The sequence below is a fragment of the Typopeltis vanoorti genome, chromosome 17 (genome assembly GCF_054136105.1).
Source record: "Typopeltis vanoorti isolate ZY-2024b chromosome 17, IOZ_Tvanoo_1.0, whole genome shotgun sequence".
NCBI classification, from domain to species: Eukaryota; Metazoa; Arthropoda; class Arachnida; order Uropygi; family Thelyphonidae; genus Typopeltis; species Typopeltis vanoorti.
Window position 1 is genome coordinate 95,731,753 of NC_143565.1, and position 16,256 is coordinate 95,748,008.

The window sequence follows — 16,256 nt, forward strand, 5'->3', positions numbered from 1 at the left end:
TGTGCACACAAATATTTCCTTATCACCCAGATGTCATGGTCACCAGATTTGTGCACAGAAATCCAGATATGACATGGTAACTGCTGGTACAAATTTACTGAAGAAATTTCTGCCATAATACAGCATGGCAGCAACTTTCTGTGAGACCTGTGTAGTTCAATAGAAGTGGTGCTTGCATCCTCTATGCTAGGCTGCCCAGATAGAATTAACTTAATCGTTTCCGACTGGAGTAACTTTTTCCAAGCCTTTCTTTGACTGATTCCTGAGTTAGTCAATCTCTGGCACAGGCAAGCAGGTCTTTTCTCATGGAAACTGTTTTTTCGTCCCCTAAACTCAAGAAAATGGACCGTGTTTTGATATGGAACTTGTTTTGATAACCTTCCCTATCTCATTCTGTTTAAGTGATCTTAGCATCTGAGATTAGTCCTCCCCCTGCTAACACATTCTTGAATGCTCACAATGGCATGTCTCCTCCTAATATCCTTATTTTTAACATGATACTATCTCTTCACTCCCCTAATCTTTCTCAGAATTTTCATATATGTGGCCTCTAGTCTTTAAGTGTTTTATTTCTAACCTAGCTCTTAAATCCATAAGTTAAAACTGGTTTTTGGACAATGCATTCTCTACAGCTTGTTTGTTCTGACTAATTTCTCTCTTATTTCATATAAATTTATTCATTCAACTTCCTGCCTTATTAACTTTGCTAATTCTGTTGTCTGTTTCCATTAATTTCCCATTTTCACTAAAAATTGCCTAAGTAGCTGTTAATATTTTAGTTCCAGGTTCTTCATCCAGGTTGCAGGTTGACATTTTCTTCCTAGTTTCATTGTCTTCATCTTTTTATTACTGATTTTCATATAAATCTATTACAACAGTTATTCAGTTTGATCACGGAATCTTGATGAGTTGTATACTGGATTTATTAGAAGCATAATATTATCTGCATAAATTAAAGAGCTGAGATTAACATCTTCAATTTTGATATTAAGTTTAATACCACTTTCCTTAATAATGTGATCCATATAGATGCTGAATAACAGTGGATATAATGTGCACAATTGTCTTGCAACTGATTTAACATCAAATCATCTTCCTGTACTTCCTTCAATTAGAATTGAAGGAGTTTACAGTCTGTGTTTGAGTTGTAAGTCAATAGTTAGAACTGCAGACTTACAACTCAAACATAGACTATGTTTTGCTTAATATAATTTCTGATTTACACCATATAACAATAGCTTTTTGAACAGCTTTTTTCTTGGCACCTTGTAATATGCTTTTTTCAGATCTCCAAAACTTAAATACAGATCCCTGTTATATTCCAATGATTCTCAACTATTTGTCTTATAGTTGAAAATCAGATTCTGACTACCTCTATTTTGTCTGAATCCAACTTGTTCTTATCCAGGCTTCCCTTTTTTCCCCTTCTCAGTTTTCACATTCAGTTTTATTTCTTGTTTACAGGTGAGAACTAGAACATGGATAGAACATGTAAACTGTGAATGGCCAACATCCAATATCTTAAACAAATAATAAAATATAAACCAATTTGAAAGAGAAGGATGGGTAGTCCTCAGAAAAGGATATTAGATAGATGACGAGACCAGAACAGACCAATATGGTTTATATCCGTAATTAGTGTTATGATGAGATGAGTACTATTTGAGAGCTCTACTCGAATTACCATATTTTGGCTTTAGCATATTTTAGCTTTTCTGTTGGCCCCCTTGTCATTTGTTTCCAGATCAACAAAACTTGAATACAAATCCTTGTTATATTCCCAAGATTTCTTAACTATTTGTCTTAAAGTGAAAATCTGATCCTGACAACCTCTATTTGACCTGAATCCAGCTTGTTCTTCACCAAGTTACCCTTTTTCAATTTTTCTTAGCCATTTCTCAAGTATATTTGCATAAATTTTATAAGGAACAATCCGTAGGGAAATACCTCTGTAATTCTCACATTCAGTCTTATTTATCTTTTTATAGATCGGTACTATGAGAGCTCTACTCCAGTCATCAGGAATTTGAATATGTCTCCAGTCCTGTATATTAAAGTCATTTGTAGAGTAAAATAACAATATAATTATATACATTTTTATTTTAATTGGTTAGAATATTTCAGATTAATATCCGTGATGGTGCATTGACTCTAGGATCAACGTGTATTCTAAAGAATGAAGCTCTGATATATAAAAAATTAAAATATTTGCTGTAAACATGTATATAAGAGTAATTAAAGATGCATGTAAAAATTTTCCTGAGAATGAGAGAACTCAACTTAGTAGTTTTCCAGCTCTTCTTCCTTGCTTGCCCACTGTTTGCTTGCTTTAGCTGTTCTAAAAACAACTAGTATACATGTCTATTGCTGAGATTCAAAGTGAAACTCAATTGACAAAATGGCTACTGTTACTACAGTGTGTTGAACATTGTACAGTAATAGTGACATACGAACATTACTGTAAACAAACATACAATAATATGCATACAGTGTTACTTGTAAGCAATTTTACTAGTTACAGCTAGATTTAAGTCTCCTTTAATATCACCACCACTTAACCACATGGCAGCTGCAATAATAATAAGCATATAATGCATTACTAAATGCGAACATATATATTTTTAGATTATCTTATCATATAACAAAGACATATTTCTTATTAATGAATTTTTTCCTCTCAATATGCATATATTGAGGGTAAGGCTGACCTGGTTGGGTTGGCCAAGTGGTTAGCATTTCTGTTCTCCAGTGAAGAGGCTGGATTCTAATCCCACCATGGGCATGGATGTTTGATTGTCCTACTATGTGTGGAAAGGGGCATCTGTGACCCTACCACTTCTAGCAGAAGGCTTTATTCCCAAAACCCAGTGAAGTATGGGAGTGACCAAATGGCATCTACAGATGTCAAATGTGAATTGTTTTTTTTTTAATATATATAACACTAAAAAAACAACATAATAATTAAAATGATTATGTTGATTATGTTGTTAAAATGATTATTTTTACACCTCCGTATCATCTACTTCAGCTGCCTTTCCACATTTCAGGAATCTGATTCAATTATTGATATCTATACCTCATTTTATGCCTGTTAATTGTTTTCTACCACCATGCTGCTACTGCTTGTTTCATTTAATAATCTTTCAAAGTTCACTCCATATATCAAGGATATGTTTATCTTCAGTTTTCATGTCTTCTATATCATCTCTGATTCCTTTTATAGTACTCTTTCCTCCATTTCAAAACTTTTTCAGTAGCCTACAGAATATTTTTCCACCTTCCTGATATTGAGGGGAAAATTTTGTTCCCCTCAATATCAGGAAGTTTGTTCTTACCAAAGTCTTCCCATTGCTTTTGTTTAGCTAGTTTTACACATTGCTTTGCTTTCTTACATTTGTCTCTGTATTCTCCAAGAGCACAATCTGACTTACTTGTCAGAAATTTTTGATATGCTTTCTTTTCCTTCACCTGCCTCTTTAACTTTCTGAGTCCACCATTGAGTTCTGATTTTTCTATCCTTGCAGACAACCTCACTACATGACTCTCTGGCTGAATCAATTAATATTTTCTTCAGGGTTTTCCACTGATTATCCAAATTTTGGTTCTTATTTTCAAACTTGCATTTTTTTTCTTGAATAATGTTTCTGTATTTTAGTCTACAGTTTGCGTCTGAAAGCTGCTCAACTTTGATTCATTTTAAAACTTTCTTACACACTCTTCTTTTCAATATAAAATTCAATTTTATCCTTCTCAAGACTAAATGATCACTTCCACTTTCAAATCCTCTGTGTACTCTTGTGTTCTGAACCAGTGGGAAGACATCATTATCAACAATAACATAGTCAGCGAGACTTTTTTTTATTTTTTTCATATTCTCACCATGTACAGTTTATGCACATTTTTATGTTGGAACAGTACCATGTCCTGAGCAGAAATCTAACAGGTAATTACCATTTTTTAGAGTATAATGATACAACGGCCATGAGGACCTTTTTACAGAGAAGTATGGCACCATCTCAATCTCCCCTAATTACCATTATTATTAGCTTTGCTCTTTTCTCCAAATTTTCCTGAAACATTTCTGACTGTCTGGTAATCATTTCCTACTCTGCTGTTTGGGTCTTCAACAAGGACCAATGTTTCCTTTCCCATTGTGAGTTGCTTTCTCTAATGCCTCAGAAAATTCGTCCACTTCTTTTTTAATAGACCCTCTGTGGGACAATAGGCACAAATAAGTCTCATTGTCTAGTTTCCCATTCTGATATTTTCCCACTTTACTCTATATTGCTTGCTGTTCAAGAAGATTTTCCTCGTATTTAGTGTTAAGTACTATAACTATTCCTTCTTTTCTCCGATTGTTATTGCCTGAATATAACATTTTGTATTTGTTGCTTAAAAAGATCTCGCCTGTTTTTGTCTTCTTTGTTTCAGTCACATCTATACTTATCCAATTCTTCTTCTAGTTCCATTTCTTTTCTATTCATGCATCTATGTTGATAATGGCAATCTTTAACTCTGTTGACAATAAGTTGGATGTGTTCAAGGATTTGTTCAAGTAGCTGACTTTTTGCTACTCGCTCTGCTTCTTTGACAAAAACAACAGGGGCCTTGTTAAACCAGGTGACGCCCCAGCCAAACATAAAATTATGTCATGCTGTACCATCATTTTGCATTATGGTTTAAGTGAATAAGCATACAATTTGATCAGCTAAATCCCAAATTGCTAGCTCATCATCGTTCATTCAGTATTAGGTAGATACCTAACAGGGTGCACCATGAGAAGTTGAGGATTCGACATGAGGTTAGAAACCCTGGTTGGTTCTCCACATTCCTTAAAAGGCTATATGGATGTCTCCTTGCAGTTATACAGCTTTGACCCTTAAGCACTCCTAATTAAATTTTATCCTGCTCAAAACTAAATGTCCTTGCTTTCTTTGCATTCTTTTCTTCATAACCGCTTTTTACAGACATCATAAACTAACATAAACATTTGTTGTTTGCTCCATTATTTTAATATTTGACAAGACATTATTCATATCAACCTATTTCAACAAGCACTAATGTCAAGGGAAAAGATTTTCACCATGCTCTTGCTTATTAATCCATAATTCATTTTCTCTTGTCCACTGTTCGTTAAATTTAGTTAATGAAAAATTTTGCTCTGATCAGAACTTTGACCAAAGCTATGGATCAAAACTACTTAAGTCTGTGAGGCAAAAGTGGATATTTGCCTTTGAAATTTTAACCCAATTTCAAGTGACCTTGTGGATACTGGGCAAAATCAGATCATATTGAAGAATTTTGCAAGGTGCGTAACATATAAATTGTCATTAAAATGTCATTTTTTGAACTCTTTGGATCTTAATTTTTCAACAAATTTGAATGCTATTTATAATGAATATGAGAGATATTCATTGAGAAATAGCCATAATGAAGAAGTGATATTTTCTTCAACAGTCAGCCAGACTAGGTATTGTTGGCTGACTGCTGCTAGACATTGGTAATCTATATCTGAGGCAGGATTCATGCAGTTTCTATTTTGATATTGTTGTAAAGTCTTCAAATAAGTCCAAATTTTATTTTTCCGATTCTTTGCTTCTAATACCATCATTCAGTTGGTGAGGCCAATTTTTTTTTTTTATAAATTGAATGATTGGAAATGAAATGAATTGAATGACAGCATTAGAAATGTGTTAAAGCTGTTAGATCAATAAGCTATTTTATCTATTAGATCTGCTCATTTTGTATAGGTGACAAAACCAAAGGCCTTTTTAATCATAAATGCCAATATTTGAAATTTACTGCTGCTGTCCTGTTTTTAGGTCGACAACCTTTCTGCTTTAAAAAAAAAAAAAGTGACTTTCCATTCAGTGTATTTTGACATCACATGAAACTAAAGGTTAACAAGCTGTTTTTGTTTTTTAAAATGAAGGAATTAAAAAATAACAGTTAATAAAAACAGCTAAGCAGTTGAGAATTAGTAAAGCAAGCAAAGATGCTGTACTGCACATTATTAAGTGCAGTATTTCTAGATAATATTTCTTCTTCCTCTTCATGTAGCTTCCTCAGTGGGAGGGTGCAGCACCATGTCCTTCCAGTTCCCTCTGTTGGTGGCTTTCCTTTTTGTTTCTGCATAGCCATGTGATCCTGTCCATGATCTTATATCTTAAAGCCATGTCCTTCGTTTTTTGCCTCTTGATCCTTTTCCCATAATTTTTCCTCCTAAAATTGTTAGTATCCTCTGTCCTGCTGAACCTTTCAGTACATATCCTGCCAAACTCATCTTTCTCTGGATCATTTCCTGTAATAAAAATCTGTGTTCTCATTCTCTGTAGGACATCTGTATTTGTTACATGTTCTGTAAATGAGATTTTCAGAGCTCTTCTATAGCACCACATTTCAAAGGCCACCATTTTCTGTTGTCTTACTCTCTTCTTGAATATCCAGGTCTCACTCCCATATGTGAAAACTGGCCACCCTAATGTTCTTATTCTTTTCTTTGTCTCGATATCCACAGAACTTCTGAGCAGATCGTTATTTTTCCAGAAGGCATCTTTAGCTATGGCTGCTCTTATTTTAATTTCTTTATCTTGCTTTCCATCTGCAGTACAGTAGTGCCTTAGTATTTGTATTCTGTTGTATGTTCAACAAATTCTCAAATTGTTGTATGTTCTCAAAAGAAAACAGATCCGAGCCAGATATATTCATATTGTTTAAGATAAGTGTTATTTTAAGTTATCATTGATAAATTTACTTGAATATTACATAGTTTTGTTTGCCTTGCGTATCTTAGTGCGTCTGTTTGTGTGTTTTTGGTGTTTCATTTTATAATTTGATAAAATACGTTAGAAGTAAGTATGGCTCCCGTATGAAGGAAAATGGCAGCCAGTAATGATGGTTAGCCATCTTTATTCAAGAACGGTAATAACGGTAATATAAAGGAGATGATTCAGTGTACTATCTGCAAAATGTATACTTTGCGGAGTGCAGTCAGATGATAATAAAGGAGTGAATGTGTGTGTAGAAAATGTAAGGAGAATGAGGAATTAAAGTGTATTTCAGGTCGTGAGTGTGATATTTTTGTCAAACTTCAGAATGAAGAAAATAGTGATATGACAAGAAATGGCAAGGTTGTACCAGAGAACTGTGAGGGCGTGAATGTAGAAAGTGTGAATGATAGTATTAATTCAGAGCATATTAATGGTTTTACAGAGAATAAAAAAGATGAGATAGATGCAATGAGTGAGATCGCGTTGTTGAGCGGAGCGATATAAAGGACAAAACGGCAGCTAGAGCGTATGAACAAAAGTCGACTGAGTGAACCAGCCAATAATAAAAAGTATGATAGGAAAAATAAGCGTATGAGTGTGAACATAAACAAAATGAAGGAGAGAGTGCTGTATGGAGACTCGTTAGTACGAGGTGTGTTAGTAGAGGATTTGACAACATTGTACCAATCTGATGTGACCATAAAGGATGTAACTGAGTCTATTAGAGAGCAAAAGGAGGGTGAAGAAACGATTGTTGTGGCAGGTACGAATGATTTGAAAGGAGATAAAATGGAAATGATAGAGGACCTGAATGAATTGTTTAGGTAGCAAAAGAAAAGAGTGAGAGAGTTAGGATGATTAGTCTTTTGCCGTGGTATGACTGTGAAGTGTTTAAAAGGAGGGTCATAATTGCAAATAACTATGCGTGGGTTATGTATGACAAGTGGTGTGGAATTTGTGGACGTGTGGAGTGAGTTCAATGGGCAAAAAGATCTATATAAGATGGATGGCTTGCATTTGAATGGATACGATGTAAGGAGACTTGAAAAATGTTACTGAATGTAGTGGATGTGCAAAATCAGGGAAACTAGATTTATTAAGGGGGGGGGGGGGGAGTAGATATACAGACCTTAGAGAGGCAGTTGAATGTATGAATGAGTATAATATGCCCGAGCGAATAAGGACAACAAATCAGAATGGGATAGTTAACATAAGGCATCAAGGTAGGGATGGGGCTAATGGGGGGGGGGGGCTTAAATTCATGTACACTAATGCTAGGAGTATTAGGAACAAGAAGGAAGAGTTTTTGGCCATGGTTGGCACTTCCAGACCACAGGTTATTGGCATTAGTGACTCATGGCTGACTGTAGATGATATAGCTAGTGGGATTGAATGTGACGGGTATAGTGTGTTCAGGAATGACAGGGAGAATAAAATGGGGGGGAACCGTGAATGAGTTCAAGGCAAGGTATGATAGATTCTGTGTGAATGTTGAATAGTTGTTCTTGACATGATGTTAGGTCCTCTGTCGACTCCTTGGAGTTGCCTGGAATAATAATAATTGTTTATGAATATATCTGGCTCGGATCTGTTTTCTTTTGAAATGTTCATAAATTTGGACTTTTTTGCATTTATATCTAATCCAAATTCTTTGCCTTCTTCGATTAGTAGCTGCAGTACTTTGATTAATTTCTTTCTGTTTTCTGCTATTAGAATGGTATCATCAGCATATCTAGGTTTGTTGTATTTTATACCATTGATACTAATTCCTATTTTTTGTTTTTCAATCTTTTTCATCACTGTCTCACTATAGATATTAAATAGATTTGGTGAAGGATATAACCTTGTCTAACTATTTTTATTTTCACTACAGAACCCTCAGAGTTAAACAGCCGCATTTTCTGTTTGGTGTAAATCATTTTTATAATCTTAAGTACATGATCTTCTATGTCTAATTTATCTAATATATTAAACATTTTATTATGTTCTACCTGTTCAAAGGCCATCTGAAAGTCTATGAAGTATATGTAAATGTTCCTATTTCTTTCAAGTGATCTTTCTATTAGTATTTTTAGTTCCAGGATAGCATTAATGGTTCCCATCTCTCTTCTGAAGCCTTTATGTTGTTCACTGAATTCACCAATCAAGGCTCTTTCAATTTGTTTGTTTACAATGGTTAAATTAATTTTAGATGCATGGGATATTAGGCTCACATTTTTGTAATCCTTGCAATTTTGTGCATTATTTTTCTTTGGAATTGATATGCAGATAGATGTAAAAACTTCAGGTAATTCTATTGTTTTATAGATGTCCTGAATGGATTCCACTAAATAGTTGTTTATTATTGCCAGTCAAAGCTTTCAGCAGCTCAGCTGGGATATCGCACCTAGGGGATTTATTATTAGGAAGATTCTTAATTATGTGTTCTATCTCCTTTCTTGTCGATAGAGTGGTATCTGTTGTTACAAAGGTGTCATGAATCATTTATCATTTTACCATTATAAGGAAAATCAAATTTATCATGTTACCATTATAAGGAAAATCAAATTTATCATGTTACCATTATAAGGAAAAGATAAATCTTCCATTTATCTTTTCCTTATCAATGATTATGTTTCCATCTTTGTCCTTGATGTTATTAGACTGTGTATGTTTTGCTTTTCCATTAAGTTCTTTCACTTTCAGGAATTCTTCTCTGGTTTTGTTCCTATTTTGTAATTCTTTTATCTCGGTGCACTGCCTATTAATCCACTTTTCTTTCAATCTTCTGCATAACTGTTTAATTCATTTATCCAATGTTTTATATCTTAATCTTTCTTCTTCTTCATTTGCTCCTCTTTTCCATGTTCTTCTTTTATCAATAAGGTTGATTACTCCTTGTGTTATCCATGGTTTTTTCTTTCTTTCTTGTATTTTCTTGTAAGATAATATTTACTTTAGTTATAAAAAATTCACAGTTTGTACAGTGACGTAATAATTGACTCATTTGATGCAAAAAGGTGATATGCTATATTTAAATAACACAGCCTATCATATTTCCCTTTTTACATTATAAAGGCTTTTCAACTGACAGTATCTTAGTCATATGGAAGTGAAACACCACCTCAGTTTCCTCCTGGAAACTAAGGTAGTGTTTGATCTTGTAAAAGTAGCCAAAAGGAAACACATACACAACACAATACACTGGTCTCACATACTCTTTTAATTCAGCCATAATTTCAAATAATATTTTCCCTCATGGAAACTGAGGTTTTTCATCTTACAAAACAGGCAGAACTACAGAAGAAAATGTGCACACACACACAGGTAATAAATACACTGACCTCATAGCATTAGTTGCTTCAGTCATATTTCCAAATAATAACTACTTTTTTTGTATCCTCTGATTCATTTATTGGACATCCACGTATACTGTATGCCCACAGATGCGAGACCCTTCGACACTTCTGCGCATGTCAGTGGAAGGAGAATCCATTCCGATAATAGGGTAATTAGTCCGTATTATGGAATGAATTGTTTATTATTACACATCAGAAAATTAACTTCTCTTTTATGAATATTGTAGTTTATAAAGTGGTTACTATTTTGCTTGTATAACAGTTGGAAAATTTTACATATAAAGCACATGATCTTGCTTGTTTGTGACCCAATTTGTACATCGCCTTATTTTTTTCTTCCCTTCAACATGAATTGATTCTTCTTGGCACCGAGCCAACTGAGGTTCTCGTATCTGTGGTCTGAGATCTGTTTGACATATATGAGCCACTAAATTACTTTTCGAATTATTGTTACTTTTAATATTTTGTGTTTAGAATAACCATGGGGGACAGTGATGAAGAATATGATCGGCGACGTGCACGAGACAAATTTAGAAGAGAGAGAAGTGACTATCAAGAAAGGCGAGAGGAACGAAATAGGCGGGAGGATTGGTCTGAGAGGTAATTTCTTCACTATTTGTAATTGATTCTCATTAAATGCTTAATGAAAATTGCTTAGTGCTTCTAAACTGTTTTCCATTTCAACCTTTTTCCTTTTTGACAAGACTATACAAAAGAACATGCAGGTAGATGTTGAAAGTTTATTTTTCACTTGGTTAGACTATAATAAATTTAGTTTAATCCTTTATCCAAGTGTGAGCAAACAAAGTTTGCGCCTGAAAATATCTTTAGGACTGAGTAAAGGATTAAACTAAATTTATTATAGTCTAACCAAGTGAAAAATAAACTTTCAACATCTTAACCTAAATCCAGAGTAATTTAATAATAAGATGGCACACCTTTTGGTAACTCCTATAGGTAAAGATGACCTCTCCATTGCTTCTGCCTTGGTATCTTCACTTCTGTGCCTGGCTCCCACTGACGAAACCTCAATAAAGGTAAAAACCGGTCTGGATAGTGGCCCTTCCCTTAATGCATAACATTATACATATCTGCAAGATGTGTTTTGCATTATAGGAGATACTGAGATAGGAGTGATGTTAGCTTAGTCCACCTTTGCTACAAGTTGCCTGGTGTTGTACTACCTTACCTCAGTCCTGAAGATATTTTCGGGTGCAAACTTTGTTTGCTCACACTTGGATAAAGGATTAAACTAAATTTATTATAACATGCAGGTAGATTATTATGTCTGTACATGAATGCTGGAGTATCAGAAACAAAGGAGGTAGAGTTTGTTGTTGCCTTAGTCAATATGTTGGGACCTCATATTGTAGGCATTAGTGAGACCTGGCTATCAGAATCAGACATACTAACTAGTATCGAGTGTAAAGGGTACACTATTTTTAGGAAAGATAGAGAGAGAATAGGAGAAGAGGAAAGGGGGGGGGATGTGTGCTGCTAATGATATCGGATGACTTGAATCCAGTTAGAGTTGAGACCTAGTACTACTACTACTAACAGTATTTCATGTGTCAGTTAGTTTGAAGCCATCAGGTGTAAGGTGGAATCTAACAAGATCAATTGCATAGTAGGATGTTGTTACAGACCTGGTGGATTGGTTTCTAGTGATGAAGATATGCATCACCAAATTGACAAGATGAGTGCGAAAAGAGTAATTGTAATGGGAGACTTTAATTATCCGAATATTGATTGGGTAGCAGTAGAATACTGGGAATATGTGAAACGAGATGGCAAGATCAAGGTAATTTCTGGAGCGACAACTACAGGATAATATTCTCAGGGAGAGAGAGAGAGGAAAAGCAGGGGTAGCAATAATACTCAAGAAACACTTAAGCAAAAAAGTAACCACAACAATCAAACACAGTGACAGAAATATGGCAATTAGCATCCAACCTGAACCAGTAAACCTGAACATTATAATGGTCTATATGCTATGACTGGACACAAAGTTGAAGAAATAGCTGAAATGTATGAGCAAATTGAAGATATATGGAACATATTCAAACAAAGAGACAACACAATAATAATGGGAGATTGGAACACAATCGTAGGAGAAGGAAAGGAGGATAATACTGTAGAAAAATTTGGCTTAGGACAGAGAAATGACCAAGACAACATCTAGTAGATTTCTGCAAACAAAAGGAATTAATAATCACAAACACAATATTTTAAACACACAAAAGAAGAAGATACACCTGGAAGGCACCTGGAGACACAAATAGATACCAAATTGATTATATAATAGTTAAATCAAGATTTAAAAACCCATGTCAAATTTAGTAAAGCCTTCCCAGGAGCAGATGTTAATAGTGACCACAACGTTGTATCAATGAAAACACAATTGAAATTCAAAAAACAAACAAAAAAACAACAATACACAAAGATCAACATATTGAAACTAAAAACTGAAAACATCAAAAGACAATTTCAGGAAACCACCAAAAAACTAACACAAGAAAATGCAAAGGAAAATACAAACAATAACGGTAAGTAAAAGATGTAACTGATGAGGCTAAATCTTGGGAATATTAGTAGAGAGGGAGTTGAAGTTCAGGGGTCACGTAGCAAAGATTGCAAATACAACTCAAAATGCTGAAAGGAACGTTCACATGTAAAGATAAGAATGTCATTTTGTCTCTTTACAAGGCCTTGATAAGACCTCACTTGGACTATTGTGCGCAAGTCTGGTTTCCGTTGTGATTCTGGCATATTGGAGAGAGTGCAAAGGAGAGTGTTAAAAATGATATCAGGATTATGTAATACTGATTATGAAGACAGATTGAGAAATTGTAAACTACAGATACTAGCAAACAAGAGAAAGAGAGGTGATTTTCAATTTATGGGAGGTGGGGAAAGGACAAGAGGGTATCCTTGGAAGCTGAGAATGAATGCTGCTAAGAGGGGGGGTGAGGGCTAGATATTTCTCTCATAGGGTGGTGCATGATTGGAATGGATTGCCATTGGATGTTGTGAGTGCAAGCAGTGTGAATGAATTCAAGATTAAGTATGATAGCTGGTGCATGTAGTATGTGGCCTCCCTCAATGAGTCCCTCACTCCCTGGAGGTCTCTCTTAATAATAATAATAAAAAAACATAAACAACTACCAAAATAGCTTTTGAATTTGATACATTAAGACAGCCAAATGATGAAGTAATTCTTGAAGTTATATTATCAGATCCTTTCTTTTAAGCTTACACGGTGATCCGAATGCATTTTTGAAAATTATGGAGACAACTACCGTGTTTGAATAAAAACTTTAGTTTAATATAACTAAAATCTACATTCGACGTTTCGACCTTTATGTCAAGGTCATCTTCTGGAGCATACAACTATACACAGAAAACAAGCTACACTACATTCAAACTGGTTTGTTAAAGATACTGACCAACTGCTACAACAATTGTTGGCCTGACCTCTGGTGAGGAAAAAAAAAATTATACATCAATGCTAAAGTCCTATTATTAGTTATATTAAACTAAAGTTTTTATTCAAACACGGTAGTTATCTCCATAATTTTCAAAAATGTATATTACCAGATGTTTATCGTGTAAGCACTTTGCATATACTTGTATATCAACTCTGCTCTTATTGGTAAATTTTATTGAAATTCATTATTAGTAAATGCTTACTGAACAGCTGAAGCTAATTGCTTGGAAATCAGTTAGTGCTGTAATAAATTCTTTCCTATTTATAATATGAAGGACATTACTAGAATAGGTATAGAAAGTTTTTTTTCACTCAGTTACAGAGTAAATTAAACAAGAAATTTTATTCTTGTTTAATCGTTTATCCAAGTGTCAGCAAACATAGTTTGTTTTTGAAGTATATTCATAACTAGGCTGCTTGTTTATAGAGGTTGTTGACTTCATATCAGTTTCCTCACTATCCCATAATGCAAAGTGCTTTTTCTTTCAAATGTGTATATTGCTATTATGTATTAAGAGAAGGGTCACTACCCAGACCTGTTCCAACCTTTATTAAGGATAAAGGTTGGAACAGGAGCATCCACTCATAAGTGGATGCCAGATCCAAGAAGACACCAAGGTTGATTTGATGCAGATTTCATATATTTTCCGTATACAAGTAGAAAGAAGTTGTGTCACCTTATCATTAAAGAACTCTGGTTCAGAGATGTTTAAAAATGAGATTATTTCATTTGGTTATAAAGTTAATTATACTTAACAAGAAATTATATTCTTGTTTAATCGTTTACCCAATTATGAGTGAACATAGTTTGTATATAAAGTATCTTAATGTCTATGCTACTTGTAAAGTCAGCATCCTCAATATACATCACTTACCTTAGTATCCCATAATGCAAGGTACACTTCCTTTTGGTTCTATTTATTGCCATGCATTAAGGGAGGAGTCACTAATGAGAACAGTTTGGACCCTTTTTTGAAGTCTTGTCTGTGGACGAGGCTGAGTTGCCTTGAGTAGCTGAGTCATGAAAATACTTCACATGCATGCTTTGTTTTTCTCATACCTGGCAAATAATATGCTGTTTGTGGACCTGGGCCAATAGAATATAGAAGAATATAGAATATTGTCAGGTATAATTTTCTTTGTAATCAAGTGAAAAAATGTTCTATAACTATCTCTGATCCAAGTATTTTTAATAATAAGTTGATGTACATTTTTCTACTTATATATGGAAAATATGTGACTTCTTCATTAATTCAACCTTGGTATCTTGGGTCTTTCACCCGCTGATGAAACCTCAGTAAAGGTTGAAACTGGTATGGGTGGTAACCCTTCCCTTAATGCACAGCAATATACATCTGAAAGGAAGTGTGTTTTGCATTACAGGATACTTAGGCAATTGATGTGAAGTCAACTGCCTCTAATATATGAGTAGACTTGTCACGAAGCACTTCATGTGCAAACTCTGTAACTTTTTTTGCTCACACTTGCGTCAAGAAAAAAACAATATAATTTCTGATAAATTATATTGTTTTTTCTTGAAAATTTATGATGGAGTTGATACCACAATCAGCCAAATGGTAAAATAATTCTTGAAGTACAGTGGTATCTCGCTAATTCGAACCGCTTTAGTCCGAACCCTCCAGTAATCTGAACTGCGGTTTGAAAGAAAAAAGTTTTATTTATTATGTATTATTATTTTGTGTACTATTATTTTTATTTAATAATTATTATTTTAACCTATTATTATTTATTTATTATTATTACAATACAGTATTTTTTTCATACTGTCGATTGTACGGTTATACTGGAGGACTATTTTGATTTATTGTGTATTCACGTTTGCTTTTTTTATACTGTACAGTACGTACTGTATTGTCGGCATGAATCATAAATATACACAAAAAGAGGAAATTCAAAACATGCATAATTTGATTAAAAATATAAATCCAGATGTTGAAATTTCACAAACAGATGTTGCGAAATGGATTACAGGTAGAACCGAAAGGGAATTCGAAATCAAATCAGATGATGAAATTATAAATATGACGCTACAGAATGAATTACAAGACGATGATGATGATGAAGAACTCGAAGAAAAAAAAGTAAAACATGAACAGGCAGCTGATAGTTTTAATATGTGTATAGAATGGGCTTAGCAGAATGATATGCCATTCCACAAAATTTTGTTTGCTAATGCAGCTCTTAGAAGAAGCATTCGAAAAAAGTTTAGCTTCAAAGAAGCAAAAGAAAATCAGTGGCTTTTTTGCAAAGAAATAAAAAAACTTTTTTTGTGTTATTTTGTGAAACTTTTTGTGTTGTGTACAAGAAAGTGATATTTTTTACGTAAATTAAGTTACGTACTGAACTACGCAATTTTATTAAATCAGAATCCTCAACAATACAGGTACATACAAATTAAATTTTTTACTGAAATAAAATAAACAGTACAGTAGCTTTTTTCTATCCGTTAATTTATTTACAGAATTAAATTGATGTACCATTAGAATCTGATTATTTTTGCCTTAAACGCTAGTTACTGTTGTCTCTTGGGGAGAAATTCGCTAATCCGAACTTTTCGCTAATTCGAACGAGCACGATTTTCATTAGTTCGTATTAGCGAGATACCACTGTAGTGTCCTAATATTTTCTGATATTTTTTGT

General features: G+C 34.0%; 1 protein-coding gene across 5 annotated transcripts in view; it reads left to right on the top strand.

The window, feature by feature from the left end:
• Positions 1-16,256, top strand: part of Ars2 (arsenic resistance protein 2) — a 394,921-nt gene that overhangs the window by 12,341 nt on the left and 366,324 nt on the right. For all 5 annotated transcript variants that reach the window (XM_090407032.1, XM_090407029.1, XM_090407033.1 and 2 more), the window contains exon 2: positions 10,583-10,708. In XM_090407032.1, the coding sequence (XP_090263158.1) occupies positions 10,590-10,708 (119 nt within the window). In that variant the 5' untranslated portion in view covers positions 10,583-10,589. The remainder of the gene's footprint in view (positions 1-10,582; positions 10,709-16,256) is intronic.